Source organism: Prionailurus viverrinus, chromosome A2 (assembly GCF_022837055.1).
Source record: "Prionailurus viverrinus isolate Anna chromosome A2, UM_Priviv_1.0, whole genome shotgun sequence".
In the NCBI taxonomy this organism is placed as follows: Eukaryota; Metazoa; Chordata; class Mammalia; order Carnivora; family Felidae; genus Prionailurus; species Prionailurus viverrinus.
Genome location: NC_062562.1, coordinates 36,982,686 through 37,002,284, shown reverse-complemented (window position 1 = coordinate 37,002,284; position 19,599 = coordinate 36,982,686). Strand labels below are relative to the sequence as shown.

At 41.2% G+C, this 19,599-nt stretch overlaps 1 protein-coding gene across 1 annotated transcript; it reads left to right on the top strand.

The window, feature by feature from the left end:
* The first annotated feature begins 586 nt into the window (after positions 1-586).
* Positions 587-10,354, top strand: MDFIC2 (MyoD family inhibitor domain containing 2). Its single transcript, XM_047836049.1, has 3 exons — positions 587-599; positions 1,485-1,706; positions 10,095-10,354. Exons 1-3 carry the CDS (start codon positions 587-589, stop codon positions 10,352-10,354), a joined length of 495 nt encoding a protein of 164 aa, XP_047692005.1.
* The last annotated feature ends 9,245 nt before the right edge of the window (positions 10,355-19,599 follow it).

Genomic DNA, 19,599 nt, shown 5'->3' with positions numbered 1-19,599 from the left:
CTGAGCTTTAAAAAAATTCCAAAGTGTTAAGAGATTTCCCAGGTTATTCTACTGTTTACACAGTCTGGGAACCACTGCCCTAGGAGGCAGGACCCTGTAGAGTTTTCCATCTGCCCGAAACAAAGCAACTTTTGAAAAGATGATGAAAATGGGTGGTGGCAAGAATACACTTCTTGCATGAGCTGTGTGAACATGGGAAAAACCATGTTGGTTGTTGTATTGTTGATTCTAGTCACTCAATGAGCATTATTGGATCAACCCGGCATTGTGTTAGCGACAAGAATGCAAGTCTCCAGAATGAATCCTCACCATCTCCCAGTAGGGCTGCTAAATCACCAGGACTGCCACTTGTTTAGGTCTCAAATCATCCCTAGGAACCAGCTGGTCCACAAGTTTGAGAATACCTTCTGTTAATTCCTTCCTAGGTTTTAGGATTCTGTTTAACAGGTGTAGGTAAGTTACTACCCAGCCTGGTTCTCTCTCTAATGTAATTTCATGGTGTGTTTCTCTCTGTCCTACACTCCTCGATATTGTGACTTCGTTATTTCTCTGCTAACATGTTTGATGCTTGTGAAAGTTGAGGACCATGCCTGTCTCAGGTACCACTGTACCCCCAGTGCCCAGTTCAGTGCTTCTTATGTAACAGGCCCTCAATTGTTAGGTGGGAATGAATGAATGAATGAATGAACGAATGAACAAATGAATATGGGAGTTCTCAAAGACATGAGGCAACTAGGGCTTCTTGGTCTTCTCTATGATGCTCCAAACCAGAATCTCAGTCCAGGACTTTGCTGGAGGTTCCTTTCTAGGTGGTTCTATGGAAATAAAACATGTTCCAAAAAGCCTACCCCCAAAGCTCACATTGATGATCACCTGACTGGGAGCTTAACAAATGCCAAGGCAGGGAAAAGAATGGCAACTGAGACTCTCCGAGATCAGAAACAGGAATGAGCTTCTAGACTGTTCATTTATAATCACTTCTCGTATACAGAGGAGGAAACTGAGGTTTGTAGAAACAAACAGGACAATGTGATGGAGATCACATACATTATGGAGCAGTACTTTACTCAGCATTGAAGACCCTTCTACTGCTCCTGGGATCCAGAAAACACTTTGACAATGAGCTGACAACAAACTATGAGATCTCATTGATCCAAGTGAATGAATTCTTTGATTCTCTCCACCCATCACTAAAATAAATAAATATATAAGTGATTTTAAAATCACACACAGGAGACATAAGTGATACAAATTACTGTGATAGGAAAACTTGTAACGTGTGTAAAATGTTATCATGATTGCCTCTTTTATTCTTACTTATATTTTTATTCAAAATGATCCTGTTCAATGATGCTTCATTCTCTTACCTAAGATCTTGTTCTCATAAAAGCCTAGAGTGTGAAGTTTTCTGCAAATGTCCGTTCTGAAATCACTGGGTCACGTCAACTATAATGGGTTTGTGTATTTTTTCTTTTTTCGTCTAGATATGCAACTCACAAATGAAAAGCATGCAGACGAGAAACCCATTAATGCTATCATTATAAATTCAGTATCCGAATTCAATATCACAGATGGACCAGCCAAGGAAACCCCCAGTGAGAAAAAACTGTCAGAATTCAGCACATCACTGTCCTCCCTTGAAGAATGCCAAACGAAATTTTCCTACCTCCAAACTGATACTTCAGTTCATCAGAGAGACACTGATGGTATGTTTCTCAGAATCAACCCATCTCTAAATAAAGCTCCCCAACCCCCGCCCCTGTAAAATCATCACATATGCTGTTAGAAAAAAAGAGCCTTTATGAATATTAAACAGGAAGACTTCGATTTGAAAACCCTGGTGAATGACACATGTCAAGGTCACTCTGCAATTATGAGGTGCTTGGCAGATTGTTTGCTCTCAAAGCTGGAAATCGGAGGCAAAGTGTTTTAAATAGCTGGAGTGAGGTATAATCATGCTTGCTATGGAGTTATGATGTAGATAAAGAAAAATGGCAAACTTTTCTCAAATCTGGGACTGTTCAGCCCCTGTCTCTAGGCTGAGAGGAGAAGAAGGCAGAGGGGAATGGTATGAAAATGCTGGAAATGTATAAATGTAGACTGTAAAAAATATCAATCTGCTTACATCAGCAAGCAGTAAAGAAGGATTGGTTACTCTAGCTGATATCACCTCCTGGGCATTCTGATCAGTGCAAACCTACACCAAACTACCCCTGTATATGACATTAAAGGCACATTCCCTTTCGCAAAGCCAACTTCAAATTGATTTGGTGCTAAGTGATCATCACAGTCAAGTTCAAAGTCATGGACTCCACACCAAGACATATGTAATTTTACTCAGGTTGACTTTGCAGTGACCTTTACAGAAGACATAAACCGTTCAGGAATTTCATAGTGTTCCATACCTACGTTTGCATTTAAAGAAACCTTGCAATCTCTCAAAAGAGAATGTAATAGGTCCTAGTTACTAGTCTAGATTTAAATTAACATTTACTTTTTGAAAAAGAGAAAAAAGAAACACATAGACTTTGTATTAGCAGGAGTTTGGAATCACATCAGTTTAATTCCTGGCTCTGAAATTTATTAACTGCATAAACCTGGGTAAGTTTTTTAGCATCTCTGACTCTCAGACTCTCGGTTATATATAATGGAGCTAGTAACACATCATAGGGTGTTTTGAAGATCAAATGAAATAACATATATAAAGGATCCAATAGAGAACCTGGCACATAATAGATATGTGATTTTTGCTTTCATTCTGGTTCTGGTTTTAGAAAGTAAGGGGAGAGATTTCTAACACATGTTATTTACGATCTTATGCACACATTGTCAAGGATGCTTCAGACCAGAAGCTACAGACACAATTGCTTGCAGCTGCCAGGAGATAGTGTGAATAATGCAGAAGATGGGCAGTGAACAATAGGGGTGGGCGAGGACTATGGCAAGGTGAAGAGCCCTGCCACTACTCAGCTCCAGCTAATTGTTTCCGGAAGAAAATAGAGGCTCAGAGTTGCCAGGTCCAGGGCGTTACGGGACATCTCTGCATTTCTTAGGTGGTGGCAAAACTTCTATCTCATTTATGAAGCCCCAGACGCTCCCAACAATACATGGCTTTGGGCCAACTTTGGCCGGTGGACTTCTGGGTTACCACCCCAAATTCAAGATGATGCCCAAGTTTCTGGCTTTGCTAGTGTTTCATGGCAATCAAGAAAACAGGTGATACAGGATCGGCTTGCATCAAGGATGCACGGATCTTACGTGTAACGGGTCTTGGTTGTAATGACCCCAGAATTAGGAATTGCCGTTGTACATATCCACACAGTACAACACAATGCCGTCCAGAACCACTCTGATTTGTCCTATTGGGGATCCAGGGAGAATGAGAAGGGCAGGCGTAGCTGAGATGGTACCTGAACCCTTGTATTCTCAGGAAAGGGCCAAAATGACCACTCCATGAAAATGGCAATGGATAATCAGGGGCCTCACGCAGGAAAAGAACGACTTCCTCTTGTTTTTGAAGAGCAGAGGAGATTCATGAGGACAGTTGAATTAGACTGTTCTTCTTAAGCTCTGGCTGAGAGGCTGGTACAACCCGGAAAATTACAATTGTAGGCCAACAACACAGGTAACAGCCCGCTAATCCATTCTCACAGTGTGAACTCCCCCCATCAGCAACGTAAGAGTTTTTGGTATCTGGATAAAAGAGAGAAACATTCCAACTAGGGCCTACAAATGTGGGTAGGAAGCTCTCATTATCTTAAACAGCCAACATCAAGGATATCAAGAGTTAAGTTGGAGAATTTTTATAGTAATTAATTTAAGGATGCAGAAATTGAGAGCTGGGGTCATTGTTCGTACTGAGATAAATACAGAAATATCTTGCAGGAACAGCAGGGGAAACAGAAGGGAAAAGAGAAGATTGCATCCACTTTCATGTAGTTTGTGGTTAATTTATTTTCAAATGTATAAATGAGTGCATAGGAATGGATGCTTAATTGCTAATATCTATTATTTATATACATTGCCCCACTTAAAACAGAATGGAAAAGCCTCACACATGCAGATTTTGTAAAATGTGTTACATCCATTAGCACAGTTCATGGTGTGTGCTCTGATGGGAATTTAAAAGGATCTTTACTGCACATCACACACTATGTGCTGCAACATTACTTTATTATTAAATTGTGGCTCATCCTGTGTGGTCCCTTTCCCGAATAAAATGGAAAAAGTCCAGAGCACTGTCTGTGTCTCTGCTTCTGTTTCTACACTCTGATTGCAAAGGCATCCCTGTGGGTAATAAAATCAAGCATATACACAATAGTCGAAAAGAGGCTCCTTAAAAAGAATCCTGAGAATACACCTAATTGATGTATAATTTTGAATCTGAGATGTCTCATCCAGGTGGAAGAGGAAAATCATAAATACAAGATACCTCAAAAGAATAGTCTTAATTACACCATGGACTACTGAATAAAATGATTACATTTTCTACACTGTAAATTTCATACAATTAAATGCGGTAGTGTCACCTTATAAAATGTTTCAATTTTATAATTATTTCAGTTCATTTGCTCAGAAAAAAACATAAGCACAAATTTACTAAGTATCACCCAAATCCAGTCATCCTCGTTCTAAAGAACTGACTTGAACGTTAGTTGTGCTTGTCTGAACTTAAATAGATCTTGACATATTTAAGTAGCTATTAAAATTGATAACATCAGGGATGATACCCCAGCTAGAGAAAGGCATTCAGTCACACTTTATTTATTCCTATTCTACATTACAGACTTTTTTTTAAAAAAAAAACTTAATGTTGGAAGAGTGGGAGCCAATTTGTATACTTTTTCACCAAAAACTTTGAGTAATTAGTCGGAGCCACTGTGTCATGAATCTCATGATTATGCTGAATCTGCGGTGACCACACATTAACCATTAACATATTAGAATACTGGGTTTGGGCCAGGTTACTTGCTTTGAGGGGATGGGAGGGGGAGAATGTTGTTTATGTGGGACCCTTTATGGAAGAACCACATTCTTGCTACTTTGCATAGTGATTCCCAAACTAGCGGGTGAATGTTTCTGGAGCTGAGGAAAACCATCAGAACTACAGGAGACAGCTACATCCTCCACTGTCTCTCCCTCCTCTGAATTCCAGGCATTTTGGTGACAAGATTCAAAGCTGGGAGGGCAAACCCAGTGAGTACTGGACCACGACTGCGAGGCTGATCTCTGATACCCTGGTGGAAACTCCTTGCATTGTTACCTTTTCCACTATAATTAAACATGATCCTTTCTAATGAGACAGATTCTCCCTCTTAATTAGCCAATCCCCAGCTGTACATTTAGCACCTCTGGAGGCTGCGTTAATCCTTCAGCATCATTAGGGTATCACTTAGCACATTACAGCCTCAGTGTCCTAAAGGTACCCTAGGGGTGTAAAAAGGAAATGAAACAACCTAAGCAGGTTTTTGTCATGGCTTTTTGCGCACAAATACCGCTTTTGGCTGCAAGGCTTGCAGGTCATGGCTCCTTCTCGAACCTTCCCTGATCCGGATTTAAGGAGGTAAGAGGTGGGAAAGCGAGCTGGGTGCTCTGAGAGCAGTGATTACAGCCCGGGCCAGGATGCCAAGGCAGTCAATAAAGGGACGTCAACATACAGAGACCTAGTTACGAAGATATTAGGAGAGGTGAAAAGCCAGGTAAGGGAGTAGTGAGGCCTCCCAGGACTTAGCAACAAGGCTCTGACACCTCTTCCCTTGGTCCCTCCCAGGCCACTAGTAAATGACAAGCACTGGCCTGAGCTCATAGGCCACCAGCAACTAACCATTACTTGACACACCACTAGTAAGTGGCATTAACAGTAGCCACAGAAAGAAGGATTTTCAGAAAGAGATAAAACCAAGGGGTAGATACACCTGAGACACCACTCAAAGCAGAGAGAGGGGAGAAGAAATACCCCCTGCATTCCCTTCTCCCCCGCTCCCCACCCTCTTTTCCTGTCACTGCTTCCCATTGGCTGAGGTTGGTGAGAAGCCGCTTGACAGAACCTTGAAAACAGACTTTAGCAGTCTTGGGAATACAGAGCAGAGCAGGGAGGAGAAGGGAGAGCAGGCCTTCCACAAGCTGGCCACGTCCTGCGCCATGTTGGATCATGACAGAGGAGGTGTGAGCCTTCTGAAGGGCAGGCCAGCTGCAGGGTTAAGAGCTCTGGAGGGGACAGTTTGAGTCAAATCACAGATTCACCATTTCCTATGCTTCTTAAATTCCCTGAGCCACTATTTCCCCATCTATAAAAGAATTGTGATAGGACTCAACTCAGGCCCACTTCAGGACCTATGTGAGGAGCACATAAAGTACAGAGGGCCAAGCATCTGCTTCCAATGTAACAATGGATAAGAGAGCACAGGCTTTGGATCCAGAATGACTGACATTTGAACCTCTCACCCACCACCTTAAAGTTGAAAGACTCAGGACATTCAGGGACAATCCCTGAGCCTTAGTCTTTTCATCTAAAAAATGGGGACCACTTTATTTATCTCCCATCATTCATTTACTCATTCTTTCACTCAACAAGAGATACAGCTTTCTTATAATTCAGGTGCTAGTAGGGAGAGAAACCCATTCACAAACGATTTAGCTTCATAGCATCCTGTGGTCAGTACTATGAGGAAAAAATAGAGTGCTATGAGAGTTTCAACAGGGTGTGATTTAGAGAGAAGGTGTTTTAAGCTAAAGACTCAGAGGCTGAGTAGGAATCAGGTCAAGCTGTGAGGCAGGGGTTTATGGAACACAGGCCAAAGAGAGAGCATGCACAAAGGCGCGGAGTTTGGTGTATCCCAGGATCTGAACAAAAGAGAACCAGTGTGACTGGAGTGCAGTCGGTGAGGAGAAGATTAGGATGGGAAGCCAGAGAAATAGGCAGAAACCTATACGAAGGCATATGGGCTACGACCAGGATGGGGGACTTTACGGGGGAAGTGAGCTCATCTCATTTCCAGTGAAAGAATATCACAGGAGACGATGAATCTGAGCTGCACTCACGTAAAAACCAGTGTGTTCGATAGGAAGCTATTGCTTTGGACCTGACGATGGCCAAGAGTGGCTAGAACTATGGCGTGGCCCTAGAGGCAGGTAGAGGCTTATGAGTTTCACATACTAATATGAGATAGAATGTGCAGAATTCGGCAGGGAATTGCATGGGGGGCGGGGGGGCGGTATGATGGGGAAAAGGAAAATGACAGGAATGAGTCCCAGCTTTCTGTTCATTTCATGTGAGTGTGCAAGAGCCATTCACAAGAGAAAGCCGAAGGTTTGTGGAATAAGGAATGAGGGAGGGCCGTGGTGCAGCCTGGCCTTGGTGAGTGGGAGATGTCTTGAAGACATTGCAGAAGCCATGTGAAGGAGGCAGATGGACGCACAGCATACTCTTTGGGATGGGCTGAGAGTAGGGGTGCTAATCATGGGCTATGACTTTGCATATCATGTTTACTAAACATTAAAGCCCCAAGAAATAGTGCAGGCAAAGGAAAATACACCCATTCAGGCAGGAGAAGGAGAGGTCCAACTCTCTTTTCAAACACTTGCAAATTTCCCCCTGAACTGCTTGTGTTACTTTTGTGCAAACAAAAATTGCCCATATGCAAAACAGTTTTGCCTGCCCGTGTAGAATTATTTAATGTGCCTTTTAGGAAAAGTTTTCAACACTCTTGAAAGTTTGGAAAAATCTGTTTTCAATTCATCAATGTTGCCATGTTTTTTTGGGCAAGAGGCTCTGCCTTTTATAACCAAATAAAAAGGACTGACTTATACACAGGGAAAAAAAAAAAAGAGCTCTATTCTCAAATGCAAAATAGAAGAAAACAAATACCAGTTTGGCCAAAGGATTAGGCCAAACATTTTTGTGTGTGTGCAAATAAAACCTACGGTGTACATCAGAAGCAGAGACCTCCGGAGTCTGCCAACTTGAGAAAACATTGGCAAGAGGAGTTAAACCAAAAGATTATATGCCCTCAGGAAATTATAAGGCCATTTCACAAATAGGGTCTCTACACTTTGATACAAAACCCCAACTCCCATCCCCATGTCACCAGCTCCCACCCTAACTTACCTGCAAATCAAACTTTTACCCTGACATCTACAAAGGACACAGATCTAGTGGGATCATTTTTATACGATCCTAGCGTGAGTAAGTCTCTTAAGCCTCCAGCCTGAAGGATATGGAGCATTTGCTTGGGATATTTTGTACGGAGAACTTCTTCTTTTCCAGGGGCTGCTCTAGTAACCTTGCTGGCATCAGCGTAAGTTGATGAGGTTTTATGCTCCGTATCTTTGACCACCAACATGCCCTCCTCAGAAATGCATACGTAAAATAGAGTCTATGTACTGTACTAACTGACTCCTGAATTTTTGTGGCTGGTTTGTGGTGACTTATATGGGTGACTTGGCCACATGCTGGAAGCTGGCTCTAAGTGAATAAAAAAATACACCCCATCTGGCAAAGAGATGAGTGCATACACCCTGGAGGTATTATGGGATATGCTTCCTAAACCAGAAATACTTAGGTACAGCCACAGCACCTGCAACAATATATGGCAATTAAAGGAGTCATAAAAGTCACCTTGAGGTTCTTTATCACTGTCTGATTGGGAAGAAAGGAAAGGAGGGTGTGAGGCAGGGATGGCACATGGGACAGAGGCAAGAACGAAGACTTTGGTTTACCTATATGCACAGTCATTTTCGACCTTTATATAATGACTCGAAGTTTCTTCAAGATATTTGTTCCCTTTTAGGGCAAGTTTCCATGCTTGCCCTCCTTTCAAGGATGAACAAATATCTGAACAAAAAAAGTAAAAAACTTTTCTGGAAAATATTGTCGGAAGTAAATGAACAGGCCTCTAAGAACAGTCAGAACCCAAGAGCAAAATCTCTCCTGCAGGCTTGGATAGTCTCAGCCAAGTGAAGCCTGAAAACCAGAATTTATTAACATTAACATTCTTATTGGAAAGAAAATAAATCCTTGCGAAAATATAACTTTAATTGATTTGATAAACCCATCAGGAGGAGGAGATGTTTCTCCAATTCAGGCCGGAATGTTACTTTCAGCCACGAACAATCTTCAGGATAGTGATTTTCATTAATTGGATGATATATCATGTAAACATACTTACCTTCCCATTTATAAAGTGCTTACATGTTTTTGAGACTTAACTAAAAAACAAGTTATGATTTTAACAAGAGAGTTGCTGCATCTCCTAACTAATTCCCTTTATGGAAACAAAAAATATCATAATCTATAACCCATCACAGCTGTTTGGCTAGAAGTACCAATTACCTTCAATACCTTAGAGATACTTTTCCGATTTTTACAAGTCTGCAGTAGTAAATTTTTAAACCAATTTTCTTAAGGAGGATTGAGAAGATTTCTACGCTTTCAGGCATATGATGACGTATTTCATTTAACATGAATATAAAATCAAGGCTTCCCCAAACTGGAGGACAAAGGACGCAGGGATTGAAAACAAAATACAACCAAAACAAAAACTCTATTTAAAAAATTCTTTCTCTGGGTTTTGAAATGTGCTTTTCGCTGGCATGCGAATATGGGTGTGGCAGATTTATGGGAATCCACACCATACAAATGAGAAAGCCTGGTGACGAGAAGCCGGAAATGTGTACAGTCTCTCCTTGTCCCCAGCCCTAATTGCTCCTGAAAGCTCCCTGCACCTGCAGAGGACCGGCTATTTTTCAGACAGCTGCAAGGTTTCCAGATAGGTAGCTAATTGCGTGGCTTCTCAGCACCTCTGCCGGCAAAGTAAATAAAGGAGTTTAGAAAAGTGACAGCACTTTAAATAACCAGATTATGTGGAATCAATAGAAATGCTCAGGAAGTTAATAAAGCAATTACTTAAGTAGAGCGGGTACGGCAGGGAGGTGGGGAAGAGTAATGGTGTACTTTACCCCTAATATGGACAATTAAGAGTTGGCCATAAAGTTATCACGCGTGCCACCCCACCTGCCTGTCCTTCGGAGACGCCCCTCTACGTGCCACCATTAATTTCTTCCTCTTCTTTTCCTTCTCCTTCTTCTTTAAACAGAGGAGTGTGCCTCTCTCATCCTCACCTGTCTGTTTTGCCAGTTTTGGGACTGCCTCCTGATGCTCCCAGATACGTGCGAAACAGTGTGTACCAACCTGTGCTGCCCGTCTCACAGGTACCACCACACCTCGGATGAAAGCCACCCGCGGCACGACTGCAAGTGCAACTGTGACGTCGACTGCAGTCTTTTTGAATCTTGCCACGAGACCAGCGAGTGTCTGGAGTTGGCCATGGAGATTTCAGAAATCTGTTACCGCTAGCACAATGAAGTCAACGACGTTCCGGCAGACCCTTTGGCCCCACAGGGAAACTCCATGACAATAAGACTGATTTCTATGCGCTGAAATGTAAGGATTGTACGCATTTCTTGGATGCCATAGACCATTTTATTCTGCACCTGGCTGGCAAGGGTAGTGTTGTCAACTCAATGGTCTTATTCCAAATTTCATTACTGCATGGCTCGTTGGAAAAAAATATCTTGATCATGTGTGATGAACGATCTTAAATACCTCGTAAATGCCATAGGTACAAGGTGTTTCTTGACTGCAAAAAAGCATGCTAAACCACTCTGTGTTACTGCGTTCATTGGCTTGCATCATGGATTCAACTTCATTCACAAATTCAGGACAAATTAGTACATTCTTTTGGAACTGACATACATTAGCTTGTCTTTGTAATGGCCTCATGCATAAACATTATGCATTGTTGGTTATTATTAATAATGTATTGTATAACATCATTTTGTAATTAAAAATTTATTTATACAGTCTCTTAAAATTCACTTATATGTACAGTTTAGGTAGGAAAGGGAATTAAATGAATTAGAAACCATGTTCCTGTAATTACAACAGATGTCTCTAAGACATCTCCAGTGAATTTTGAATATGATGTACTTGAAGAGAGTACTGTAATTCTAGACCATATTATTATACATCTATGACTATGTCATAACAGGTTATGCATGTTCTTAATTTGTTACAGAAATACTCTTCTTTATTCCAATGAGCGTAAATGGGAATTATATGCAAGTTTCACAAAAATGACCCCAGATAATCAATTCTTCATTTTCCTCATTTCTGTTTGTCAGGTACAATAAGCAACAGGATATTAAAACAGAATCAGTTCATTTCACTAAACTATCACTTATGCAGGAATCCAGAAGAAATACATGTTTAGGTACTAATTCACCATGAGTCTCCTAATACAGCATGTGCGTCAGAAATCATATTTTTCCTTTTCTGATAATTAAAGTAATTCACAATTATGCTGAGTACCTCCTCATACTTACAGAAAAAAAATGTTAAGATGTGATATAAACTTGGAAAATGATTTTCAACTCAAACAAATTAAAACAAACATTTTGGGGGAAAACACACCTAGGTTGAAGTTATATTGGATTCTTCTTTACTTTTAGTAAGGCACGGAATTGTTCATTAATGTGTGCTTATACATTCCCACGGAAATACACACACACACACACACACACACACACACACTTTTCTATCAGTAACCAAAGAACACAGAAGTGAAATGAGGAGGAGAGGGAACTTTCCACAATCCAGTCAAACAACAAATAATACCAAAGTATCTGCTTTCACCTGACTTGGGTACTTTCAGGCAAAAGCAACATTTATTTTGTGTCTTTCATAAATGAGCACATTTTTCTATTCTGTAAGAAATCCCTCCCCATGTTGAAAACTATTAATCTTTAAAAAAATGTTTTTAAGCTGCTTATAGAAAGGTATTTAACTGCTCCTGTCTTGCTCCTGACAATAACAGCGCAGGGACGGTTAATGCAGCTTTGTTCCTGTTTGACGAACCACAGAGCATGACAGTGCCCTATACTGCCTGCCAAATACCTCAGCCTCTCTGCTTTTCAGAAGTTCAAGGACAACTCTAGACTCTATGCTTAGAACTGCAGACCATTAGCAGGGAAAAGAAGTGGATTCCTAGAATAGGAAGGGAACCTAGGACTGTTCCAATCCAATATTCTCGTTCTCCATAAGAGAAAATAGGGGTCCCAAGAACTAACTTACCCCAGACCACACAGTGAGTTGAGGGCAACGTTACGAACTCCAACTGGTGGTCTCATTTTCTAACTACACTGCACCACTCGATAGTTTTCCACTTCCCAGTCCAGCTGCTACACCATGGTACAGCTGTTTCGATGGTTCGAATATTAAAATACTACCAGACCGGCTCATAAACAGTTGTTACCTTGTACCTCCTTAGTGTTTCCTCTATGCCTCCAGCCACCCTGGCCCCTCTCCAAGCACCCATCCCACCTTCCCATGGTGCCAGCCACTAAAAGAAGAACACCTGGCAGTTGCAGGGTCTCTGGGATCCCGTTCCAATAAGATGGTACCTGGCTGGTGTCATCGATGAGGCCCTGTCACCTTAGTGTTACATATTTTGACCATTATCGCTTATCCCTTTCTAGTCTATACTCTTCAACTGTGCAAAGATTATGCATTTCAAATGTGAGTCGAATGCTTGTCAATTAGAGACATAAAAATTGCCAGGGCTGATTTTATAATGTGGTCACAATACTGCAAGATTTTTCTGTGGTCTCTCCACGGTTAGTTAACTTGCTCCCCACTCTCAGAATTCACCACGCTATAACAGAAAGGGTTGGTTATACAAAGTATGAAATTTCTTTTCTTTATAACCAATAATAAAACATCATCCTTTTTGCAAACATGAATGGCTCTTTCAATTGAATTCTTATACAATAAAACATACGCAGCTGGGAAAATGCAATTGCAGAGGTAAGACAGATGAAAGAGGAATGTGGTTATTGATTAAATACAGATATCAGAATCTGAGAAGGCTCATTTTTTTTCCTATAATGATGAAGGCGTGTGATTATAAATAATGACAATGTTATTCTTTAAAATGGGCTTCTTGGGGAACAGACTATTCCTATTTAAGAGAGCACATTAGATAAAAAAAAAAAGATTTGAAAACATACAACATTTATAGGGAATGGAAAACAGAGATTTCCCCCCCCCCCACAGCAACATAACAAGATAGTTACATTGTCTTTGCTCTGTTCAATGGATTTCTATAAAACCAATGCTTCTCTAAAAGCCTACAAAAAGAGGAAAGCAATGAAGAAACATAGTTACACTTAACTTGTTAATGAAAATTTCCCCCCACATAAGCTGATAGGTCTACAGAGTTCATTATCAATGCTGGACAAAGTTAATAAAGCAAAAGTCACTTCAGTTTTTTCAAAGGAAACGAGAAAACATTCAAGGCAAGGAAACTTTACATGTAGGAAGCATCACATGAAGGCACTTCAGCATTTTTTTTAACTACATGTGTAGACAGAAATGTTTGAAGGACAGAATTCATGATCCAATGGCTCTAAATGTCCCCTTCTATAAATGGACCTAAGGAATAATGCTTACACTTAAATAAGGTAGTTTGACTATAAGAGATTTGCTCATCAAATGTTAAGTTCACCCAGGCAACGCAACCTGATGACCTAAGATAAGATTGCAGTACCTGGTTTAATAGTTTGTTGTGTGTTCGTTGAGGACAATATCTGAGCTAAAACCCAAAGAGTTTCCATGTATAGCCTCATGTGAGCTGTCTGGAAAGGCCGAGTGAACAGAGAATGAGTGTCTAGTGATTATAATCAACATGGAACTAAAATGTATTGTTGGGCTTCTCTACATAGGTCTAGATAGCCCTTGACTTAACTGGGAAGGAGCCCAGGATATGGGGAGAGGGGAAGGAATGATGACAGATCAGGCCCAGATCATTATTTGGATGGATATACAGTTGACTCTTGAACAGTGAAAGGTTTAGGGGCCCTGATCCCCTGCCCAGTAGAAAATCCTATGATATAACTTTTGATTCCTCCCCAGACTCAACTACTAATAGTCTGCTGTTAACTGGAAGCCTTACTGATAACATAAACAGTTGATTAATACATATTTTGTATATGGATTGCGTACTGCATACTTACAAGAAAGTAAGCTAGAGAAAAGGAAATCTTACTAAGAAAATTATAAGGAAGAGAAAATACATTCACACTATTGCACTGTATTTTTATAGTACTGCACCGTATGTATTGAAAAAAAATTTCACATATAAGTGGACCCACACAGTTCAAACTCGTGTCGCTCAAGGAGCAACTGTAAGTGTCACCTTCTGGTCTACCATCTTGATATGCTTCACAGTCCTGCTTTTGTCATTATCCCCAAACCAGGGGTTCTCAACTAGGGGTGACTCTGCCCTCCAAGAGACACTGGGCAACGTCTGGAGACATACTTGTTTGCCACAGTGGAAGCAAGGGAAGTTCTGCTAGCATTCAGCCTGTAGAAACTAGGAATGCTACGTAAACATTCCAGAACACACAGGATACATCTCACAACAAAGAAAGAGCTCTGAATGTCCTCCTATCAGTCTCAGTGAACCATCCCCAAACTGACCTTAAAACACCACTGGAAATAGAATTGCCAGACAGCCCAGAGGATGCCCAGTTAACTTCAAATTTCAGATAAACAAAAATAACACCTTACTATCAGCATGTCCCAAATATGGCATGTGACATACTTATACTACAGAAACAATTCCTCGCTTATCTAAAATTCAGATTTAGCTGGGTGTCCTATATTTCTATTTGCTAAGTCTAGCAGCCCTGGTTCAAAAGACTCCACATTTTGAAAGGAATCTATGGAAGGAATGATCCCCCAACTCCCTCCCTGTCTCTGAAAGAGGAGTTGTTTATCTCTTTGGTCAGAGGCCAGGACATTCACTGGACCCCATTTTACAACGTGGTATAATTTAGGTCAGGGTGGTTGGCTTAAAGATCAGCAACAAAGCAGGACCACTCTCATTTTTCCTTCGGCCCCAGGCTTATACTTTGACCTTCGACTAAGCTAGCTTCATCCCATTTTCTTTGCTTCACATTCCTGAGGAGGGACCTCAGTTAAGAACTATCTGGATACAAGGAGTAGAAGCAGTAGTCCTTACTTACACCTTGACGTTTAAACCACACCATCTGGTTGAAGTTTGGCCAGAAAGACCCATCCTGATTGGTGCTCGCACAGCTAGAAGGATGTATTTTTTTTTCCCTATCCAGGTATTTTCCTTTCCATATTGCTTGCTCTGTCAAAACTGTGGGGGAAAAGAGTGTGTGAGCATTTCTTGGGCCTGGATTCAATACCATCTACTAACACATGAGCTCAACCGTGCACTCTTAGTTTATAATCAGGGGTTGAGCAGAGAACCTCCATGTGTTCCCTTTACTACATTATTCTTATTTATTTTACAGATGAGAAAATTCTCAATAGGAAATATTTAATTAAGTCTTTGTATATATTATCACAGTTCTCTAAGTAGCTCTATAAAACAGATTCTATTATTAATCCATTTTTCTAGGGGAAATAGAGTCTTAAGGAAATTAAATAGTCTGTCGGAGGTCACACACCCAATAAGCAAAAGTCACAAGGTGTGAGCTCAGGTCTGTTCATTTCAAAGCCCATGTTTTCAACCACTATGCCTAGAAGCTGCAGAGATGAAGAATGATCAAACCAAGATAAAGTTCAAGTATTCACTTCTAAAGCAAAATCAATCAAAAAAATCTAATGATGAGACTCAAAGAAAACCATTCACTGATGTCAATGTTTTAAAAGTTGTTATCCTGTGCAATGATGAGAATTTGGAACATACTCAAAATGCTTTTAAGATATGTCCCCAATAAGTAATAAATGCAAAATCAATGTATTGCAATTTAATCTTTATGTCAGTAGCTTTGGCCCATTCATCTGTAGTTATGAAGGCTTACCTTTTAGTGTTCCATTTTAGCAAAGCAACTTTGATCTCTGCCTCAAGAATCCATCTTGCACACGGCACCCAGGTCAGCCCTCATCAGCATTCTACAAGGGGTTCAGGAGCATGAACGTTTTTAATCAGTCAACAACACTATGGTCAACCAAATGCATTCTGATACTTAGACCTTTTATCTCAAAAGCTATGCAGAAACCAAGGTCACGGCAACCTCTTTTATGGTTTATTGTTTCTCAAATGTACTTAGAGTGAATTTACAAAGCCACAACTTATGGTGTGGATACTGAGCTTTCACGAGGTTCAGCCCTCTCCAACATTGGCTTTGTTTCCTCTTTCAGCGCTTTCTGCCTGTGGGTCCTTATTTAAAAGCAAGTTCCCGTAAATTAAAAAAATAAATAAATACAACAAGAATACCGAACAAGATTTTCCCAGTAGCTGAGCTGCTCATCCTTTGTAATTGAGGCTCTTCAGAAAGCTATATTAATGTCTCAAATCACTGCTGAATAGCTTTGCAATACCAGCTGCATTTCCCTCCAGTTGGGGTAGGAAGCCAAGAAGGTAGGAGGGGGCCAGTGTCATAACTCTGCCATTGTTACAACCAGGTTACTGCCGATGTGGGCATGGCAGGAAATCACTTCGCTCAGGAGGGGTGTCTGTCGAACTACCCTTGGGAGGTGAGGTGGAAATGGGATTCTAAATGTTTCAGAAGAGCCTCAGCAGATCCACAGATCTCATGAAGTTAGCTTGCTTCTTTGATGGCTCTCAATCTAAGCAATAACATGCATAAACTTAAAGTTTTGATCGACAAGTGACATTTTTACGATAATGGATTAGCAAAGTGTTAGAAATAATTTTGAGAACCGAAGTATCTGTGTGGCACCCAAATCATCCTGCATGCCACCAGTGGTCTTTGTGTAAATATGCTGAGGGACACTTGGTTCGACAAAAAGCAAGAGCGAGACCAACTTGGTGACTGGTTAGGAGGGTACTGACTACTGCCCAACTTTGGGTAAGACCTAGCGCAGGCCTGGGCTAAGGTGCTGGTATGAACTGAAAGGTTGTGGAGGAAAAGAAGAGGCAAGAGCCGTGTCTAGAAAGGACCTCGAAGGCTAGTTTGTATGTTACTTGGGAGCAGATGAAGAGCCACGGATGAATGGCAGGGGATTCCATGAGTAAAGTACCGTGTGAGAAAGCCTTGAGATGTAGAAGTGTAAGGGACAGATTATGGCAAGGAGAGACTGGACACGAACAAAGTGGCACTTGCAGTAAAGGCATGGGGTGATGAAGGCCTGAAATAGGATGGTGACAGGGAAACAGGAGGGAAGAGATGGATGGGAAAGAAATTAGAAAAGGATCATTAGCCCTTTCTCAAAACTCTTCTTATTTTAAGACTCAAATATTCCCTACTGTCTATCACATATATGAGTCATGAAGCCATTATTTTCATTAGGGAAGGAGCGGGTTGCAGGGGGGGTGGGGGGATCTATTCCAAGTGGAAAGTCAAGGTATATTTTTAGCTACATTAAGCCAGCCTTCTGCTGCTCTGCACACTGATGTAATTCCAACATAAAACATAATCTATAATATTCCCGGGGAACAAATCCAATTCTGGGTCATATAAATTTTCATATAAGTCCATCACAATTCATTCCCAAAACATCTCATTCTCTTTGAAAGCTGGAGCTGCAGCAAGTGATCAAAAAAGAGTCGTTTAAAATGGCTCTGGAATTTCCAGAGATGCTAAATCTAACCTGCCTACGGTGCAGGACCAATCCCCCAAACTTTAAATCAGAGGGAAAGCATTTTATGTTTTAAAAGATATATTCCTCAAAGTTTATCACAGTGTATTAAAGTCAAATGTGAGTTATTACTTACCAAATCTGGAGCTGATGTCTCCTCTTGATTACCCTAGGTAGGCGAGAATAAGTATCTTCCAACCAACATATTTTTTACCTTTTCATCTGCCTCTTGCTATTTACAATAGAGTGAAAAATAATAGCCAAGGAGTGACTTTGCAGGGTTGGACGAAGTGCAAATCCCATCTGACTGTAGCCTAAATTGTATTCCAGGCCCCTGGCAAGTTCTGCTGCATGGAGAAGAATTATGGAAACTGACTTCTCAATAGCTGGATGGGTCCTGGAGGAATAATCAGTGAAAAGTCATCTGATGAACTTTCAGCACATTTGCATTGGCTTAGAACCCAGTGTATATATTATTGGTCATGCCTGAAATTTACTTCTCCCTGCCCTTGCTGGGGCTTTCTGCACGAGGGAGCTAGGCCATGAGCAGGACGCCCCTGTGAAACCCTAGAGTGAGCAGAAATTTTATAACTAATACCATTTATACGGGAAAAATCCCTGCCAATTCTTCTGATTTTATCTGTTGTAAACATAACAATTGGTAGTAACTCTAGAGTCCTCCTAGGGGCTGAGAGGAGCGGGAGGATGAAAGGACATCCTTTGGTTTAAAGCTATCTTAGAAGGGTCAGTCTTCTCTGAGGGTGGGGGCAGAATATTACCTAGGTGGTCCATATCAGGGGAGCATCCAAAAGTTATGTTTCAAGGGCCCTCCCTTCCGGTCTTTGATGTGGTTGGGCTATTAGAAGGCTCCTGCTCCAGAACAGTCCATTATATTGCAAGTATATTCCATGAAAAGTCTTCAGTTTCGCCTGTAATAAGGTCAAGGTCTACAAACAGACTTGAGGTCCAACAATCCTGCGCCCGCGCCCCCCCCCCCCCCCCCGCCATTTACTAGCTAAATGCAGTACTCAGTAACTAAACCTTTTTCAGCCTCAAGGTTCCTCATCAATAAAATGTGGCTGATAACACCTACCCCATGGGTCACTGTGAGGAATGGAAAAGATAATTCAGCAAAACCCTTAGGGCTGGTGTGGTACCTCCAGTACACTTGCTAAATTTCAGCTACAATTATTGTTAGCATCACTGCTCAGTTCATTTGTTTCCATAACACATGCGAGATGTCTATATCTTTATTTCTGCAATACTCCACATCATACCAATTTTTTGAAACTTACCCATTGTTTTTGGACAACCTTTCGTTATTCCCTGCTTCCTCTTCCGGGAAATGAGCACCTCTCTCTACTACCCATATTTCTTTTTTTTTCCCTCTCTTTTATGATACTGTACCCTTTTCTCTGAAATTAGTATAATACTTATGATAGCGGGTAATCATAATAACCACGTATAGGTGCCAGGCACTTCATGAATGTCCTCTCGTGCTTATATGACTAAATCTTCTCAACAACCCCTGAGGAAGGTGCTATGATCCCCATGGTACTGATGAGGAAAGTCAGGCTTGCAATACTTAAACAATTTTCAAATGCCAAGGAAACATGATGGCAGAGTAGAGATTTGGAAGTAGGAGTTTATCTGATTCCAAAGCCCCTGCTCTTACCCACTTAAGGTGTAAGGCAACCATGGCTGAAAGTCAGGTTGGCCAATTCAGCCCTGTGAGGGGTTAAAAAGGGAGGGCAGTGGGAATGCCTGCCCTCCTGCTTAATCTGATGAGAGGGACTTCAGTGTGACCACACAGAGAGGTTGACACGTGCCCTTGTTTTTTCTGGAAAAGAGGGGGACTGCATCATTTCCCACCCAGGAAATCAGAGGGGTCAGCCGCTGTGCAGCTGAGTGACAGAGAAGTGCCTCCACCCAGAGAAAGCACTGCATTCCAGAGTGACTGCGGG